This window comes from Schistocerca piceifrons, chromosome 4 (assembly GCF_021461385.2).
Source record: "Schistocerca piceifrons isolate TAMUIC-IGC-003096 chromosome 4, iqSchPice1.1, whole genome shotgun sequence".
Taxonomy (NCBI): domain Eukaryota; kingdom Metazoa; phylum Arthropoda; class Insecta; order Orthoptera; family Acrididae; genus Schistocerca; species Schistocerca piceifrons.
Window position 1 is genome coordinate 796,102,257 of NC_060141.1, and position 20,083 is coordinate 796,122,339.

The following is a 20,083-nucleotide window of genomic DNA, read 5'->3' on the forward strand; positions in this document are numbered from 1 at the left end:
TGGTCACAGTGAGGTCCCAGGGAACAAACATGTTAACTGGTCGCCACAGTTAGGTACCAAGATGTTGACTTGTGCAAATGAGGTACTGGAACTGGACCTCAGTTGACTGTACACTGACAGGTTTTGGAGAATTGGAATGTGCATTGGTGTGACCTGGTTTCTGGAATTGTCTTTTGTATCCTTCCTCTCTGATGACTATTCCTGGCTTGACATACAAAGGATTAATAGATTAATGACCGCATAGTTTGGTCCCTTTAAACACATTAATCTAGCCATCCATCAATGTTCCACCACTACTGCTCTTTAAGGAGAGGGGTCTATAAAAGCGTCTGATAACCATGATCCACCTGTAACACTTGACTTCACTCAAATTATTTCGCATTTGGAATTGGTACTGATATCACTAGATATTATTGTATTTTTTATGGCTATAAACATGCCTCCACACCAGTGTTCATCATATCTTTACAATGTACATTTAGAATTTTATTGCTTTTAACATCTGGTGTGTCAGCTTTGTCTCTAGTACTTTGAGGGTATTGTTTCCATTGGTAAAAGAGACTAGTTCCAGAACCTTTTCCATAGATGCTCCTGCACTTTACTAGTACTATATTAACATTTTCTTTGTGCAAACTGCTATGATGAATGCTATCCTGTTTGAAATCAGAATGCATCTTATTGAACCTATGCAGAGACTTTCGAATCCACATCAAAGATTGTCACAGAATCATCTGAGCATTGATACTGAGAGCAATGCTGCAAAATGATAGCTCTGCTTCCACCCTGTTGGCAAGGATAGTGGTCTCCACCAAAGCAGCTAGCCACCTGTAGGAACCAAAGAGGCCTCAGAGTCAGATGGCAGGAGTCATCCGTGCTTACATGAGCAATGATTTGTAGGCGGTTGGACCCATTGCGCTTAGTTGCTGCTGGTGGAGCTTCTTCCACATCTTGGGCAAGTACCCCTCTCCCAGCAAGCAAGTGGAGCAGACACTGACCTTTTCTCCCAATCTACCCACTGCTCCATCACGTGCCTGGCATTGGAGCTCCCAGTGACAAGCAGTCTCACCCTTGCATTTGTGTGGACATCTTGGGAAGATACTGCCAATGATAATATTATAGTCACCATTTTGTTTACAAGGTTTGTCTCAAGTTTCCTATGCCACTGGTCAAAGCCGACTACTAGTGTTGAATATTCCTCTCTATCCTGTAAGTCTGTTTATTTGCACAGATAGCCATGGGTGCTAAAGCGCCACTTCCAGGACTGGGGAGTGCGCTGGTGCTGGATTGAATCCACCCAGTGGATTAACATTGAGGGGTGGTGTGCCGACCAGCGAGGTGTGGTTTGTAGGCAGTTTCCTACATTGCACTAGGTGAATACCAGGCTGGTACCAAGGCCGGTCTCTGGTAACAATTTTACAACATTTATAAAACTTTTGGACACTTTGACATGGATAATGCTATACTCTTACAGTTGGAACGCATATATTTACTTCTGTGGGTAACGAGTTGGTGATAGGAAGGGCATTTGGACACCTCTTAAACAATCTATTCCCTATCCATTAATAGCCATGACAACCCTGCACTGATATGGGACAAAGACACAAGAAAAAGAAGAAGAAAGAAGACTCGAGAAATATGTTCCTGTTTTGAGAAACTATTTGTTCAGTTGCTTGTTTGCAACAGAGGCATGTCAGTCACAATTAATGTTGACAGGTTGTAAAGCATGGGAATTATAGGGTTTAAACAATGGTTATGAATTTGTGTAAACTGAACCTACCAGCAACATATGTCTGCTTCATCCCATAATGTAAAAACATTTTATGTCCTCTGTGCATGAACATATATAGAGGAGAATATTAGCAGTAGCTATTTTTCATCTATACTAATTTTTGAAAGGTTTGTTGTAGTGACATGTAATGAAGCCCAAGGTCTAGGTTGGATTGAAAGGTGGCTGTTTGGTTGAGTCATTGAAGCTGTAGTCAACACTTCTGTTAATCCACAAATTTAATTTACAAGGAACATTTACTGAGAGGGATACAATATGTGTGTACCATGTCACACTTACTATGTTCATTGCAGTGTGAAGCAGCTTAACATTGATTTTAGATGTTTTGCAGGGGGTGCAGCTACTAACAAGCAACATGGCACAACAAAAAACACTGCAAAACTAGACAGAGAGACTGAAGAACTGAAGCATGAAAAAGTACCATTGGATTTAGGAAAACTCATACAGCAAGGCCGCCAGTCCAAGAATTGGAGCCAGAAGGATCTTGCTACAGTAAGTACTTCTGGAAAAAATTTTTAAAATTAAAGCATTAACCCTTTTCCACTCCATCGGGTAGTGGTGCTCAGATTGTGAATTTTGTTTTTCACTCAGATGTCAAGCCTCGTTAGACATGATTTTTCGTAGCTCTCACATTATCCATTCATGACTCTGACTGTATGAGGCATCATTTCTGCATAGTACTGCTTCTGGGGAAGCCTGTGTTAACTTGGTGTAGAATTGTAGCAGTTGTGTTGAGGGCAAGGTTGTAATTACTACATTCAAGTTAGTAGGTGTGAAATGGCTAGTTCTCATCTGTAGTCCTTTCTGAGTGAGAGATTGTAGAGCTTCTGGAGGTGAAAATGAGAGTTAAAATGATTTTGATGATGGGCAGTGACTTATTTGTAAAAAAAATTGAATGAAATGTCGATGGAAGGTCTCCACCTTGAAGAGTTTCAAAAAATATCCCACAGTGAAAAGTTTTGTATGGTAATGCTTACGTAAATATTTGAATGAAAGCACAGTTTTTGTTTTAATGTATACCCTAGTTGTGCGTCGGTGGCCACATTCCACAGAGAGACTCTTGCAGTTCTCTGTGGCGTGCTCGCTGTCTGGGCCGGAGAAACTTAAATAGGAGCGCATGGAGAGAACAAGTGTTTGTGATATAGAGTGCAAAGAGTTAAGCTATTGTAAACTAACGATAATTTTTACCAACTGTAATAAAAATACGAACAGTATGTCAAAGATAAAGTTTTGATGAAAATACGCTGTACATCCTACACTTAACGCCATTGACTAAGGAGCATTTTGAGTTTTCATTCAGTGGTGGATTCATCCACACTATAAAGGACTGCAGACTCATGGCCAAGTTGCGTGCTCTTCACTTCTTTGAGGTGTGCATGATGGTGGAGAGGGGCTCAAACGTGGGAGTTACTGAAAATGGGCAATGCTACCTCTCCAAATTACAGCTGCATTTTTGGTGCAGATGAGCGTGTGGCGTTCACTTTCTTTTGCCACTTTTGCATAACTTGCAGATTGCCCAGGGGTCATTCCATGTAATCGCATGGGGGGTAATAAGTTGACCATTTCAGAATTTATTTCATATTTGGTATATGGATACCTACCTTAATAGTAAAGCTGCCAAATAGCACTGCCCAAACTCTTAACTGTTTTTGATAAATACAGTTTTGAAGTCTCAGGGATCTGTGCCCAGTCATTTGACAGACTTAAATTTCCCCAGTAATCAGTTGCTGTACAGGTCCCAGTTTTTTTATGCATCTAGTATGTAACCCACTAAGTTGATGTAATGTATGAAAAGTAAAATACATCATTCAGATCTTTTATGAAAAATGTTGTGAAACACATTTTTTTCCAAGCTGTTCTTGAAATTTGTGAATTGTGAAAAGAAGAATATCCTGACTGACTTTATTCATTGTCAAAGAATAAAATGAAAATGCCACGTTCAACGTGGCAAATAAAAACCTAGTTGTATTCCTTGAAAAACTGTTCCTAAAATATTTGTGGTTGACCTGTAAGTCAGAACTGTAAACAGGTGAGAGCTGAAAAGAATTGTCAATCCTTTTCTTAATGCATATATTATATTGTTAAATGTCTCTTCAGTGTAAAGATTTGCAGGAGACAGCTTGGGTGCACAAAAGTGGTGATATATCATTCTGTTACTATAAATTTAACAGAGAACTTTAGTAAAATAAATGAAAGAATACAAGTAGTAATGAGAGAGATATTTTTTTGCAAATAAGTAGATATATAGAGACAAAAATTCTGCAAAGAACAGTTTCATAAACAAATTCAAATACAGGGAAGGACATTATATTTTTAACACTCTTCACCTTGCATATAACATCATTTTCCTTGACATATCAATCAAAAAATGAAATAAGCTTGCCTAAAGGTGAGGGATACGGTCATTTCACAGCAGTTATTTTCAAGTTAATACAACAGTGCACTGTCTCTTTGTAATGTTGGGGCATCCACCTAACACATTTCATGTGAGATGTGGACCCAAACAGTATGTTTCCTACTGGTCCGTCAAAGGAATTGTGATTCAGCAGTTTATTTGAACATCCTCAAATTCTTGTGATACCCGGGAAATGTGTCCTGTGTACCAGTTCTCATTGTACTTGAAAGCTATGTACTATTCCACCTGTTGCTACAGCAGCTTGCGAAAATGTTTTTTTGGAACAGCTACAAATGCAGGCAGTAAGTCGCTTTCAAATACAGTGAAAACAAGTGCGTAGGACACGTTTCCCAGATATCACACGGATTTAAAGATGTTCAAATAAACTGCTGAATCACAAGACCTTAGATGGCCCAGTAGGAAAGGTGCTATTTGGGTCCCCTTCTCATATGTTATAACCATTTGTTTTAATGTATGTTTGCCATCTGGATTATCAGATATTTTAGCAGATATAGCACAACAGTAGATTGTGTTTTTCATTTCATTTGTCGTAGTAATATGGCAAAGGAAATTTAATTTTCATCTGTTTGAACAACGTCCTAAAAAAGGAAGTGATAGTTTTTAGCTATCGCTCTATCCCTCTATTCCAATTGATTAACCTCTGAGTGACTTCATTCATTCTGTAATTAACCATTTTAAGTAAGCACTTAGGACGCCAGCTGTTTGGGCCCTGAAGCAACAGCAAACAGAAATCTGATGTTATATGTAAGGTGAGTGCCTCATCATTACAGAGACACAGTGCATGGTTGTTTAAACTTGACAGTAACTGCTATCAAATGATTGTCTCTCTCGCCTTTAAGTGAGCTTGTTTTGCTTTTGGGTCACTATGTCAAGGAAAACGTTATATGCAAGGTGGAAGAGTTTAAGTAAAGTTTTCTTCTTTATATTTGAATTTACTTATGGAACTGTTCTTTGCAGAATTTTTGTGTGTCTACATACTGGTATATTTGTAAAAGAAAAGTCATCTCTCATTATTACTTGTATCTTTTCTTTTATTTAACTGAAGTTAGCCTTTGTATTTACAGAATAACTGAATATCACCACATTTTTGCACCCAAACTCTCTTGTAATTTCTTACACTAAAGAGACATTTATGATTGAAATATAACATATGCATTAAGAAAAAACTGAAAACTCTTTTCACTTTTCACCTGTTCACAGTTCTGACTTCCAGGTCAACAACAAATATTTTAGGAACAAGTTTTCAAAGAATACACATGATTTTTATTTACCAGCCCCCTTTAGTGTTGAATGTGGATGCTATGTGTGACATTTTCGTTTTCAAAGAACACACATGATTTTTATTTACCAGCCCCCTTTAGTGTTGACATTTTATTCTTTGACAATTAATAAAATGAGTTAAGATATTCTTTGCGCCTAATTTTTCTACCAGATATATGAAAATTCCAGCAAAAATCGATCTGAGATTAAGTTGTCTACGTACACCTTCAGGGCTTGGTTGTTTATCAAATTTGACATTTCCTCCAGGGGTCTCGATACTCTTTGGCAGATTCGTGCTTGGCTCCCATGGGCCCCCAACCTTTGCAGCATCTTTTCACTTCCATGGTGCATCCCCTCAGGGGGCTCACAGTCCTTTAATGAGTATGTGCGTGGCAATCACGGGGCCCCGAGCTATTGCAGCCTTCTTTCTTTCCTGGGCTGCATTTCCCTTCCCTTCCCTTCCCTTCCCATCCTTGCTCCTTCCCCTCCACCCTCTCCTCCCCCCCCCCCCTCGTGATGTCCTTGTTTATGTTGGCCCCACTATCGTCGTGGTTCTGTTGGCTTTGCAATTTGGTTTTGTTTCGTAATTACCTCATCCTTTTGGCATTCTCTGGTCCCCCTCTGGGGTTTGACCTCCATTACTAAATTTCTATTCCGTAGTGTGAGCCATTTAGGGAAGAGCACTTTACCTAGTGTCTCATGGCGTGTGCCCTCCTAGTTCCTTCCATCTTTTCCTTCACGTTGTTGTCTGATGCTAGGGTACGTAGCCAGCCCGTGTGGTGGGGTCGCTATGTACCCTTCTGGTCGAGCCCCCTGAAAACCCAGGGATCACTCTTATGATACCTGAGTTGTAACCTCCTCATGTAAGCCTAGGAGTAGTTGCTTGTCATCCTGGAGCATTGGAACTCCTGGTAACGTCCGCCGTGCCAGCCGGCCCTTGCTGTGGGTGGGTGGTGCCTGTGGGGAGAGCTCATGATCAGAGTGGATGGTATCAGGGTGGATGCTATGTAAATGAAACACATATGGGACCAGAACTTTGGCCGTTTTTCTACAGCCGTCTCTTTGAATGGAAATGGTTCTTTTAGTGCTGCTTCTTTTGCCCCTTTGGCCTTCGCTTCCATGGCTACCCCCTGGGAGGAGAGTCAGGCTAGTCGGCTAGGGGCGAAACCTTTCCACTGGTTTCTGGTTTGCACCAGGACTGCTGGGTATACTGTCACCAATACCAAACCTTTATTTTTTGTGGAACACATTGAAGACAAGTTTGGCGAAGTGGACTCTCTGAGCAAGATGCGGTTGGGTTTGTTGTTGATCAAAACTGCTTCAGCTGCCAAGTCTGTCGCCCTTCGTGCCTGTGACCATCTTGGTACAATTCCTGTGTCAATTACCCCCCACCAGTCTTTGAATATGGTTCAAGGTGTAATTTTTCACAGGGACCTCATCCTTCAAACTGATGAGGAACTTACAGACACTCGGACGGTGGAGTGTTCACTTTGTTCGGTGTGTTCAGAAGGGCCCAAAGGACAATCACATTGATACTGGTGCCTTTATCCTGGCCTTTGAAGGGGATACCCTCCTTGAGAAGTCAAGATTATGGTTAATCGATGTGATGTGAAGCCGTACATCCCACCACCTATGAGATGTTATAAGTGCTTGCGTTTTGGACACATGTCTTCCCACTGTTCCCAGACCCCTCTCTGTGGTGACTGTGGACGTCCACTCCATAAGGGGAGTTCCTGTGTTCCCCCTCCTGTGTGTGTTAATTGTCATGGCAATCATTTCAGAGGAGTCCTCCCAGTGAGCACCTAAAGAGAAGCGAGGGGGCAAGCAAACAAAGAAGTCTGCTAAGAAAAAGGACCCTCCGGGACCCCAACACCACCACTCCCTACCAGTTCTGCACCTGCGGATGAGGTGGAGATCTCAGTGGCCCCTGAGGACCTGGATCTCACTGATGCCTCATCCACAATAAGAATGTATACAGATACTCAATCGGTGGCAGCAGATGACCCTGGGGTGTGACCTGCCTCCTTGCATGCTTCATGCCTCATGATAACGTCATCCTCCATTGGAATTGCTGCGGTTTTTTCCACCACCTGGCTGAGCTATGGCAACTGTTAAGCTTTACACCTGCCTTCTGCGTAGCCCTCCAGGAAACCTGGTTCCCAGCAATGCAGACCCCTGCCCTTCGCGGCAGAACCATAGCAACTATAACAGATTGTCGGGTAGAGTTTGTGGCTATGTCCTGAAATCGGTATGCAGTGAACCGTGCTCCTTGAAACCCCTCTTGAAGCTGTGGCTGTCAGGATAAGGATGATACAGGAAATAACTGTCTGCAACATATATCTTCCTACAGATGGTGCAGTACCCTTGAACGCATTGGCTGCCCTGATTCAACAACTCCCTAAACCTTTTGTACTTTTGGGAGATTTTAATGCCTATAACCCCGTGTGGGGTGGCACTGTGCTTACTGGCCGAGGCAGAGATGTTAAAACTTTCCTGTCTCAACTTGACCTCTGCCTCTTAAATACTGGGGCCCACACACATTTCAGTGTAGCTCATGGCACGTACTCGTCAATTGATTTATCCCTCTGCAGCCCAGGACTTCTCCCATCTGTCCACTGGAGAGCCTACGATGACTTGTGCGGTAATGACTACTTTCCCATCTTCCTGTCACTTCCCCAGCCCCATTCCCATGGACGTCTACCAAGATGGGCTTTAAACAAGACAGACTGAGAAGCTTTCTCCTCTAATGTCACCGTTCAATCTCCCCCACGTGGTACAATCAAAGTGGTAGTTGAGCAGGTCACTAGAACGATTGTTTCTGCAGCGGAAAACACAATCCCTTGTTCTTTAGGGTGCCCCTGGTGAAAGTCAGTACCTTGGTTGTAGCCGGAAAATCGCTGAGGCCATTAAAGATCGTTGATGAGCTATACAGCGACATAAGCGGCATCCTTCTGTAGAGCACTTAATACCTTTCAAATGTCTCCCTGCCCACATTTGCCAGCTTATAGAGAGATATAAACAGGCGTGTTGGGAGAGGTATGTCTCAACCATTGGGTGCCGTACACAGGGTGTATACGACCCAGGACATCCGGGAGATCCGGGAAAAACCCAGGAATTTTTTCATCCAGAAGAAAACCGGGAAAAACCTGAGAATTTTTCAGAAATCTGGGAATTTTTCATTGTCTTAGTTTTCAATTAAATTTTTTAACTTTGACTGGTAAGTAACAATTCTCTAACAAAGGATATTACTGTATCTTGCTACTGAAGAATAATAATGCAGCAATAAAACATGAACGAGAGAAAAAAAAGAAAATAAAAGTTAAATTGCAAAGGAAATGCACCATATACAACAACTGAACACAGTGCTCATATGAGTGTCTGCCAACAGCAAAATGTGTCAAATGCTTTAGAAAGACTATGCAGTGCTTAATAACAACAAAGTGCCTCCAATGAGCGTGACTAGGGGGCGAGGACAAACCGGGGTATCTTCCATGGGCGGCAGTTTCAGGGAGGAAAAAGGCCTTGTTTCACACAGCGCCTAGCATCCAGTGCATGTTGGTCTATCGATTAATCATATAATTTTGAAGTGCATCCCTGTTGGTTTTTGAACATTATTGAACAAATACAAAGTTGATTTCTGAATGAATCATAAGTTAATTTTGGAATACATGCATAGTGTACGTGATATCTCTGCCAGGGGAATCCTCGTTGCATCTAGAAATAAACTTTCCTGCAGACAAAAGGGGACAGGGCTATACGAGCTGAGCAGAATAAAGCCGAACGGGTGAATTCCAATTGCTATTTATGTGGCTGACTGGGTTTGCAAATGATCAGCATTGTTATAATTACTAGCAAAATCCATAGATTCAGACTACCAGAGCGGAAATAAATAACAGGAATAACAGGTCACAAAGATTACATATTACCTTCTCCGTGTGTCCAAGAAGATAAAATTTTGACAGAACATTTTTCAGCAGTCCGCTACACTAATAAGGGCCAGTTATACAGTCCCCGGCTAGCAGCCACTAAAGTTCTATTCTGGGAGAGGCACGGAAAACGCGTTGTATGAACACGTAATAAAGGCTAACCAGAGAATAAATGCGGGATAACTAAACCGGTGATTGTGGCTGGGTTAGTGAAGTTAACCAAGAGAATAAGTTTTGACACTGGCAGGAATAGTTACAGAATTAGTAATGACAAGATAGTTTGTTAGAATAAGGAAGGAGAATAAACGGGGACTAACACACATTATGGAAGAATGTGACTATTCCAAATTTATATAAAAATTTCGTACTGCGACTTTTCGATCTCATGCTTCAGAAGCTGAAATGTGGAATTGTTTCCTAACATAAAACTTTTTGCTTGTAGTAGGCCCAATAGGCATTTGATATTGGTACTGCGTGAATTATATTCTGTCATGTTATAAAAATGGCCATTTGTGCCAAAACAGTCTCGTTTATTTGGTGTGTGTAACAATTGCTGCAATATTAGGCAGGCCTGTTTCGTTTTATCTAGCAGACAATGACAAAATATATGTAATCAGATTGAGAAACCACACCAGTCCTGGGTACTACCTGCATTAACAGCTTTTATAATATTAGACAACGACATTTTGTTTTTTTTTCTTTAGCAAAACTTTGACGAACTTTGAGTTGATTTTCTTTCGCAGAAAGGAAAGTACGTCATATGAAGCTGTGGCAAGATAAGAGAGAAAAAAATGCTAGGATTTAAGGAATGAAGAAACGTGTACTGTCTTGCTTGTCTTTACTGGTTTCATGTATCCTATATTTAATTTTACGTCACACAAAACACAAAGTTATTAGCTAATAGGCTGTAAAGACTGCAAATTTTCTGAAGAGTTCTTGTTCTGCTGGTTACAAATAATCCCATCCAGTATCAACTGAGAGTTATTTTAGAGGGGGCAGGGTGTCAAATCGGCCGACTGGGAGCACCACAGGACATTTTAACTTCCTCTGGCCTGAATATAGTTTGATGGCACCCATTACAAAATATTACACGTTTGAATTCCACAGACCGAAATACAGAAATGTGCGATGGAAGAAAGCTGTGTGAACATGAAACACTTGAGGGAGGGGAGCACCATATTGCCCCGGTTTGGAAATATCGTAGATGCGGACCCGATGCGCAGAGCAGTCTGAGTTGTAGTGGGGAGATGGTATTCTCCATGTGTCCCGTGTTTACGTTAAGTGATTTTGCTGTTTACTCTTTGTTTATTGCTCTCACATCAAATGAAAATAAAATGGATTTCTGTGGCCGGGAGCTATCAAGCGAATTAAAATACATTCACATAATTATGGAAGGCTAAGATACGTTATTAGTTTCAGCTTTTATTTTATTTCCACTTTCTGACAGTCAAGCATTAATCGCCTTGCAGAACAATGAAGTTATTTTTGTCTGTTTGTTAAAGAAATTTCACTTTTATTAATCTTTTCTGCTGAGGCAGTGTGTTTAATTCCACACTATTGGCTAGTTTGCACTTTCCGCTGCATTTAAAGTGCACATTTTCATCTTCTAGCACGTATGGCATTATGTCATAATAAAGAACCAAACATGAGGTAATACAGTACTGGTACTCCCAGAAAATTTACATCCGAATCTGGACATACGAATGTGCACTTTAAGCCGAATTATGCATTTTACTATGGTTCACAAAGCTCTCATGCTCTTGGAGTATCCTCTAATGTCTTGTTTCTTTTGTGAAATAATGTAAGATCTTCCTGTGGCATCGCAGCTGTGTAAGCACAGTGACGCGGGTTATCTGGCGCTCTCTGGCAACTGCTAAAGCGAACCTATTTCTAATAGGTCGTGGAAAAATATTCCAAATGGTTGTTTGAAAAGCGTTACTTTCCAAGTAAATTTCCTTTTACGCAAGATGAACTCTGTGCTCAAATGTGCGATGAATTTCTTAAATCACAGAGCCTTTACCTCTCATTCAAAAATCAACTCTTTGAAAGTGACCATTCAGAATAATTTTGAGCCCAGAAGATCAGACGTTTATGTCGTTAAAAATTTTACTGGCACATTTAACACAGGAAATGTGTATTTTCATCTGGGAGAAAGTGTATCTTTAACAGGGAAATCCGGGAAAAATCCGGAAATTTTTTTCCCTCTTCCACGTATACACCCTGATACATCGCCTTCCCGAGTCTAGATGAAGATCAGACGTGTTTTTGGTACCAGACCCTGACAGGTGTTACTGGCATTAACATCAGTGGCGTGTTATCTACCAACGCAAACTCTATTGCTGAGCACTATGCTCAAGCCACCGCATTAGAAAATTATCCGTCGGCATTTCGCACCCTCAAATGGCAGATGGAAAGGAGAGCCCTCTTGCTCACTGAATGTCACAGTGAACCCTATAATGCTCCATTTACAGAGTGGGAGCTCCTCAGCATCCTTGCACTTGCCCTCCGCTGCCTGAGCAACACCAACTGGGGTGCAGATCGCTCTACACTGCTGCAGCTCTACAGAGCCCTTGCTCAATCCCGCCTTGACTATGGGAGTGTGGTTTATGGTTCAGCAGCATCCTCACTGTTGTGTTTACTCGACCCAGTGCACCACTGTGGCTTTGGACTGGCAACAGAAGCTTTTAGGACAAGTCTGGTGACCAGTGTCCTGGTGGAGGCAAGAGTCCCTCCATTGAAGGTTAGGCGTGCACAACTGCTCGCCAGTTACGTTGCACACATCCATAGTTCTCCTGAGCATCCGAATTACTGTCTCCTTTTCCCATCCCATCCCATCCCACATCGTCGGAGGCCCAGGTCAGGGCTTAAGATTGCAGTTCACATTTGATCTCTCTGAAGTGGAGTCCTTGCCTTTACCACCTATACTCGAGGTCCATTCATGTACACCTACATGGTGTACACCTTGGCTGAAGCTTCACCTGGACCTTTCACATGGCCCTAAGAACTCAGATAACCCTGCAGCTCTCTGCTGTCACTTCCTGTTGATTCTTGACATGTAGCAGGACCATGAAGTGGTTTACATTGTCGGCTCGATGGCTATTGTTCACGTTGGCTTTACTTATGTTCATGGAGGATGTAATGAACAGCACTCCTTGCCAGATGGCTGCAGTGTTTTCACTGCAGAGCTGGCAGCCATTTCTCATGCTCTTGAGCACATCCGCTCATGCCTTGGTGAGTCATTTATTCCCTGTACTGACTTCTAGAGCAGCCTACAAGATGTCGACCAGTGCTACCCCGCCATCCTTTGGTAGTAACCATCCAGGAGTCCATCTATGCCCTGGAATGGTCTAGTCATTCCGTGGTGTTTGTGTGGACCCAGGACACGTTGGAATCCCAGGAAATGAACTTGCCACTGAACCTGCCAACTGGCTGGCCAAATAGGCTACACGGAAACCACTTCTGGAGATCGGCATCTCTGTAACAGACCTGTGATCATTATTATGCCATAAGGTTTTTCAGCTTTGGGAGACGGAATGGCATAATCTCAGTATGCCCAACAAACTGCGTGCCCTTAAAGTGACTACAAATGTATGGAAAACCTCCATACGGGCCTCTTGCAGGTACTCTGTGGTTCTGTGCCGGCTCTGCATTGGCCATACGTGGCTAACACCTCCATCGCGAGGACCCACCACTGTGGCTCACATACGACTGTCGTTCACATCTTGCTGGACTGCCCACTTCTCTCTGAGGTCGCCACCCTCCCTCCATTTTAACTCTGTCGCACTTTCTTTGCATTTGTTTGTCTTGGTGGTCATCTTTTCCCTACATGTGTTCATCCCGCCTTGTCTTTTTGGGGTGGACATTTTAATGTGTTGCAGAGTGGCTTCTCATCCTCTTTTATTATTGTGATCAGCCAGCCCAGACCATATGTTCTATGATTTTAATGCCTTTATCTGCTTTTCCTTGTGGTGTAAGTTTTCCTCTTCTTTGTTCGTTCCATTTGTTTTCTTTTTAGATGTGGTGTTGGGTGTTTTTGTACCTTGAGCTTTGCTTGTGTCGGGGGAAGGGACTGATGACCCTGTAGTTTGGTCCCATTGTACCCCAAGCCAACCAACCAACCAACCAATCCACACTCGACCAAATCTGTAACCTGTGGTAGGGATGCTCATGAGGGCAATTGTCCGGCTCCTCCCCGCTGTATCAATTGCATTGGCAACTATGTAGCCTCCTCCTGAGATTGTCCCATGTATCTCGATGAACAGGCCATCCAAGTGATCTGGGTGAAGGAAAAAGTGCCTTACCCTGTTGCTCGAAGGTTTTGGCTAGTGGGAAACACTGTGTTTTACCATCCAGCACTTACAGTAATGTTCTTTCTACATCTCACTCCACGAAGGACATGTCCACACAGACATGTGACCTAAAATTCAGCACTGCGTTGTAAAATCTCCCAGTATCAGTCACATTCATGTCTCATCCTCCTCCAGCTGTGCAACAAACCACCAAACTTTCACCTCCAAGGGCAAAGACACCTACTACGCAATAGGCAGGCTGGAAAGGACAGAAGGAAAACTCCCACAAAGACTTTTTTACATCCTTCCAGCCAACAAACTTCTGAATCATCATCGGCCACCTGAAAAGGCTCTAAGATATCAAACACAGAGATCCTCTTCAATGGTGTCGCCATGTGATACTCTCACTAAACTGACTTCCGTGTTGCTGGTCGCAACACCAACCGTTTTTCTGCCCTAGGTTCCACAGACCGACGGGGAGAATACCGACATCTCTGTAGATCTTATGGAGCAGGATCCTCCAGCTTATGTGACCTGTAGCGCTGAGTCTTCAAAGGTTATCATTCAGCAGCTGCCGAGGTGACCCCCCCCCCCTCCCCGCTTTCCTCATTATGACTCTCCTCCAAGGGAACATTCACAGCCTTAGATCCAACAAAGAGGAATTACGGCTGCTCATGGAATTGCAGTATCCACTTGTTCTCTGCCTCCAGGAAACAAAATTGCATCCTCACTACTGCCGTGACCTCTTGACAGTATTCCATCTCGTGGGGCAGTCGTGCTGCACATCTGATATGACATTCATAGTCAAACTATCTCCCTGACTACCCGGCTTCAGGTTGTTGCAGTCTGCATTTTCCTTACTCACTTCACCTTTTCCCTATGTACCGTTTACACCCCTTTGTCATTCAGTGTCACAAGGGCAGACTTCCACCAGCTTATAGGGCAACTCCTTGACCCCATTCTGCTACTCTGCAAATACAATGTGCACCATCCCCTGTGGGGTTCTCCCAGAAGCTGTCAGAGGTACCCCCTTGGCTGACCTCAATCACCTTAACCTCAACTGCCTTAACATTGGAGCACCCACGTTCCTTTCAGACTCAACATACACCTCTCCTGCACTGCCCAGCTTGCCTGTCATCTCGAGTGGTCCATTCTCTCTGACACGTATGCAAACGATCATTTCCTGTGTGCTATCAGTTTGCTGACACCTACCCCACGTACATGTACAGCCAGATGACAGCTTTCTAAGGCCCACTGGATGCTTTATTCCTTCTTGATGACCTTCGATGAACAACATTTCCCCAGTTGTGATGACCAGCTAGAATACCTTACGAATGTTATCCTTACCACCGCAGACTGTTCCATTCCTCACACTCCATCTTTACTGCACCATGTCCCAGTCCCTTGACGGACTGATCCATGTTGCAATGCAATTTGTGCACAGAGAGATGCGCCCTGCATTTAATTATAGTCATCTTATGTTGTCTGCATTATCTATTAAAAGTTGCATACACAGTGTCATCACATTCTTAATGATAGCAACAAAGTTAGCTGGATTTCATTTACTAGTTCTTTCAACAGTTGCACTCCCTCTTAAATTGTGTGGGCCAACCTTTGACAGCTCTCAGATGGGACAAGGTCCATTCCTGAATTTCCAGCCTGATGTAGCAGATGATGTCATAGTGGACCCTATTGCTAGCTCCAACACCTTGGCCAACTAATTTTGATGAGTTTTTGAGCTCCACGTACTATCACCCTGCCTTCCTCCATTGGAAACAAGTGGAGGTGGCTTGGACAACACCCTTCTCTTCTCAGAATCGTTAATGATACAATGTCACCTTTACTATGAGGGAGCTAGATCATGCTCTCACTTCATCTGGATCCTCTGCCCAAGGGCCAGATGATGTTCACATTCACATGCTGCAGCTCCTTTCTCCTTCATAAGTACAATTGCATCCAGGTAGAGGGCACGTTTCCCAGACACCGGCATGAAGTCACTGTCATACCCATACCTAAACCCAGTGAAGACAAACACCTTTCTAGCTACTACCCAATTTCTGTTACCAGCTGTGTTTGCAAGGTGATGGAATGTACGATTCATGCCTGACTGGTGTGGTGGCTCGAGTCTTGCAATTTAGTAACCACTGCACAGTGTTGATTTTGAGTGTGCCGTTCTGCAGTTGAACATCTCGTCACTTTCGTCAGCCGATGTCCCGAATGGTTTTCTGCAGAAATACCAGACTGTTGCCATGTTTTTTGATTTGGAGAAAGCATATGACACGAGCTGGAGGACTGGTATCCTCCGTAGTCTCTTCACAGGGGGCTTCCATGGTTGGCTGCTCTGTTTCCTTCAGGGATTTTTAAAAAACCATGTTTTTAAGGTACGTGTGGGTTCTGCCTTGTCAGACAACTTTATCCAGGAAACCAGTGTGCCTCGGGGATTTACCCTGAGCGTTGTCCTCTTTGCTATCGACATTAACTCTGTTGTGGCCTGTCTCCTGCCAGGCATCTCTGGCTCCCTTTTTGTCAATGATTTTTCAATCTATTGCAGTTCTCCATGGACTTGTCTCCTTGAGCAGCATCTTCAGTGTTGTCTCTATCATCTTTCTTTGTGGAGCTTCGACAATGGCTTTCACTTTTCCATTGACAAAACCATTTGCTTGAATTTCTGGTGGTGGAATTTGTTTCTTCCACTGTCTTTACATCTTGGCCTGTTGCTCTTCCATTTATTGAAACCCCAAAATTCCTTGGGCTCATGCATTTGTGGTCTTCCCACGACTTACCTGGCCACCCACTGTACGGAGTCCCTCGATGTTCATGTCCTCAGCGGTACTTCCTGGGAAGTGGATCAAACCACCCTCCTCCGTTTGTATCGGTCCCTCATCCATTCGATACTAGACTGGGTGTTTGTCCATCTTAATCCATCTCAATACAATCTACAATTGTGGCATCCGTTTGACCACTGGCACCTTTTACAGTAGTCTGGTTGAGTGTCTGTGCAAAAGCTGCTGAACTACTGTTGTTATACTGTCATGATCTTCTCCTCAGCACACACACTTGACATTTGCCACCCATCCTATGCATCCTTTTTCGATGACTCCTTTTATTTTTATTTATTTATTTATTTATTTATTTATTGTTCCGTGGGACCAAATTAAGGAGAAATCTCCATGGTCATTGAACGAGTCAATACATGAAATTATAACACGATATTAGAAACAGATAAAATGAAATATAAAAAAACATATTCAGGTGACAAGTCGTAAGTTTAAATGAAGAAAATCAACAATGTAACACTGGAATTTGCTTAATTTTTTAGCTCTTCCAGGAGCTCCTCGACAGAATAGAAGGAGTTAGCCATGAGGAAACTCTTCAGTTTAGACTTAAGTGTTTCGGCTACTGCTAAGATTTTTGAGTTCTTGTGGTAGCTTATTGAAAATGGATGCAGCAGAATACTGCACTCCTTTCTGCACAAGAGTCAAGGAAGTGCATTCTACATGCAGATTTGATTTCTGCCTAGTATTAACTGAGTGAAAGCTGCTAACTCTTGGGAATAGGCTAATATTGCTAATAACAAACGACATTAAAGAAAATATATACTGTGAGGGCAATGTCAGAATTCCCAGATTTTTGAATAGGGGTCGACAAGAGGTTCTCGAACTTACACCACATATAGCTCGAACAGCCCGTTTTTGAGCCAAAAATACCCTTTTTGAATCAGAAGAATTATCCCAAAAAATAATACCATATGACATAAGCGTATGAAAATATGCGAAGTAGACTACTTTTCGTGTTGAAGTGCCACTTATTTCAGATACTGTTCTAATGGTAAATAAAGCAGCATTTAGCTTCTGAACAAGATCCTGGACATGTGCTTTCCACAACAGCTTACTATCTATCCGAACGCCTAGGAACTTGAACTGTTCCGTCTCGCTTATAATATGCCTATTCTGTCTGATCAAAATATCGGTTCTTGTTGAATTGTGAGTTAGAAACTGTAAAAACTGAGTCTTACTGTGATTTAGCATCAAATTATTTCCCACAAGCCACGAACTTCATTCATGAACTACATTATTTGTTACTGTTTCAGTATTACACACAAGATCCTTCACTATCAAGCTGGTGTCATCAGCAAACAGAAATACTTTTGAATCACCTGTAATACTAGAAGGCATATCATTTATATAAATAAGAAACAGCAGTGGCCCCAGCACCAACCCTTGGGGAACGCCCCACTTAACAGTGCCCTATTGGGACTGAACATCACTACCACTCTCAATATTGCGGAGAATTACCCTCTACTTTCTGTTCTTAAAGTAAGAGGCGAACCAATTGTAAGCTACTCCCCTTACTCCATAATGGTCCAACTTCTGCAGTAATATTTTGTGGTCAACACAATCAAAAGCCTTGGTTAAATCAAAGAAAATACCTAGCGTTCGCAACCTTTTATTTAGTCCGTCCAAAACCTCACAGAGAAAAGAGAATATAGCATTTTCAGTTAAACCATTTCTAAAACCAAACTGAACATTTGACAGCAAATTATGTGAATTTAAATGCTCCAGTAACTTTGTATATACAACCTTCTCGATAACTTTAGCAAACACCGATGACATAGAAATAGGTCTAAAATTGTCAACATTATCAATGTCTCCCTTTTTATAAAGTGGCTTCACTACCGAGTACTTTAATCGGTCAGGAAACCGACCACTCCTAAAGGAAAAGTTACAGATATGGCTGAGAACTGGGCTAACATACATAGAACAATACTTCAGTATTCTGCTAGATACCCCGTCATATCAATGAGAGTTCTTTGTCTTTAGTGATTTAATTGATAACTCAATCTCCCTCTTGTCAGTATCATGGAGGAGCATTTCAGGTAACAGTCTCGGAACACTTTTTTCTAAGAGCGCTATATGATTCCCAGTTGGGACTAGGTTTCTATTTAGTTCACCTGCTATATTCAGAAAGTGATAATTAAATACTGTACATATATGCGACTTATCAGTAACACACACATTCCCACTACTCACTGATTCTATATCCTCGACCTGTCTCTGCAGACCAGCAACTTCCTTTACGACTGACCATGTGGTTTTAATTTTATCCTGAGACTTAGCTATTCTATCAGCATACCACATACTTTTTGCCTTCCTAATAACATTTTTAAGCACCTTACAATACTGTTTGTAATGGGCTGCTGCATTTAGATTTTGACTGTTTCTAACGTTTTGATATAATGGCCACTTTGTTCTACAAGATATTCTTATCCCTCTAGTCAGCCACCCAGGCTGCCTGTTTGTGCTTGTACCCTGTTTTAAACGTTCTAACGGAAAGCAACTTTCAAAGAGCATGAGATAAGTCTTGAGAAAAGCATTATATTTATTGTCTACTGTATCAGCACTATAAACATCTTGCCACTCTTGTTCCTTTATAAGGTTTACAAAGGTCTCTACAGCAACTGGATCAGCTTTCCTGAAGAGCTGATGACTATATTTAACACGTGTTGCAGCACAAAAATCTTTTAGAGTTAAAATTTGTGCATCATGATCTGAAAGGCCATTCACCTTTTTGCTAACAGAATGCCCTTCTAGTAATGAGGAATGAACAAAAATGTTGTCTATGGTTGTTCTACTGTTCCCTTGCACTCTCGTTGGAAAGAACACGGTTTGCATAAGATTATATGAATTAAAGAGGTCTACCAGCATCCTCTTCCTTGCACAATCACTTATACAATTAATATTGAAGTCACCACATATAACTAACTTTTTGTATTTCCTGAACCAAGAACCTCCTCTAGCTTTAGCAAAAACGTTGTGAAATCGGAGTCTGGGGATCTATAAATAACAACAGTTAGAAGTTTAGCTCCGTTAAATTTAACCACACCTGCGCAACATTCAAACACCTTTTCAGTGCAGTACTTTGAAACATCAATTGACTCAAATGAGATGCTGTTTTTCACATACATGGCTACTCCCCCACACCGCAAAGAGCTCCTCGAAAAGCTGCCAACCAACCTGTATCCTGGTAAAGGAAGCCTCTGAATTATCTCCTTATTTAAGATGTGTTCAGATATACCAATAATTTCAGAGTCAACATCTATAAGCAGTTCACTAACTTTATCTCTAATACCTTGTATATTTTGATGAAATATACTAATTCCCTCATTACTCGGATACCTAAGTTTTGTCAAAAGTGATTCCCTTGTTAGAGAGACTTCCCTTAAGCAGGAATACCTATCAGCTGACTTCAATCTAAAAAAAGGTGCAGCTCTAACACCCACTACTGCAGGAATTTTCCCGTGAGTGATCCCACCACCCCCACCTATGCTGTCACCTATAAGCTTTGCCAACCTCCCTTTCCCATACCTGTTGAGGTGCAGGCCATGTCTAGTGAAACCCGTCCTGCT

At 42.1% G+C, this 20,083-nt stretch overlaps 1 protein-coding gene across 1 annotated transcript in view; it reads left to right on the forward strand.

Annotated features, from left to right (window-relative positions):
• The window catches only part of LOC124794894 (endothelial differentiation-related factor 1 homolog), an 83,843-nt gene that overhangs the window by 26,254 nt on the left and 37,506 nt on the right, over window positions 1-20,083 (forward strand). The window contains exon 3 of the mRNA XM_047258593.1: window positions 2,118-2,278. Coding sequence (XP_047114549.1) covers window positions 2,118-2,278 — 161 coding nt within the window. The remainder of the gene's footprint in view (window positions 1-2,117; window positions 2,279-20,083) is intronic.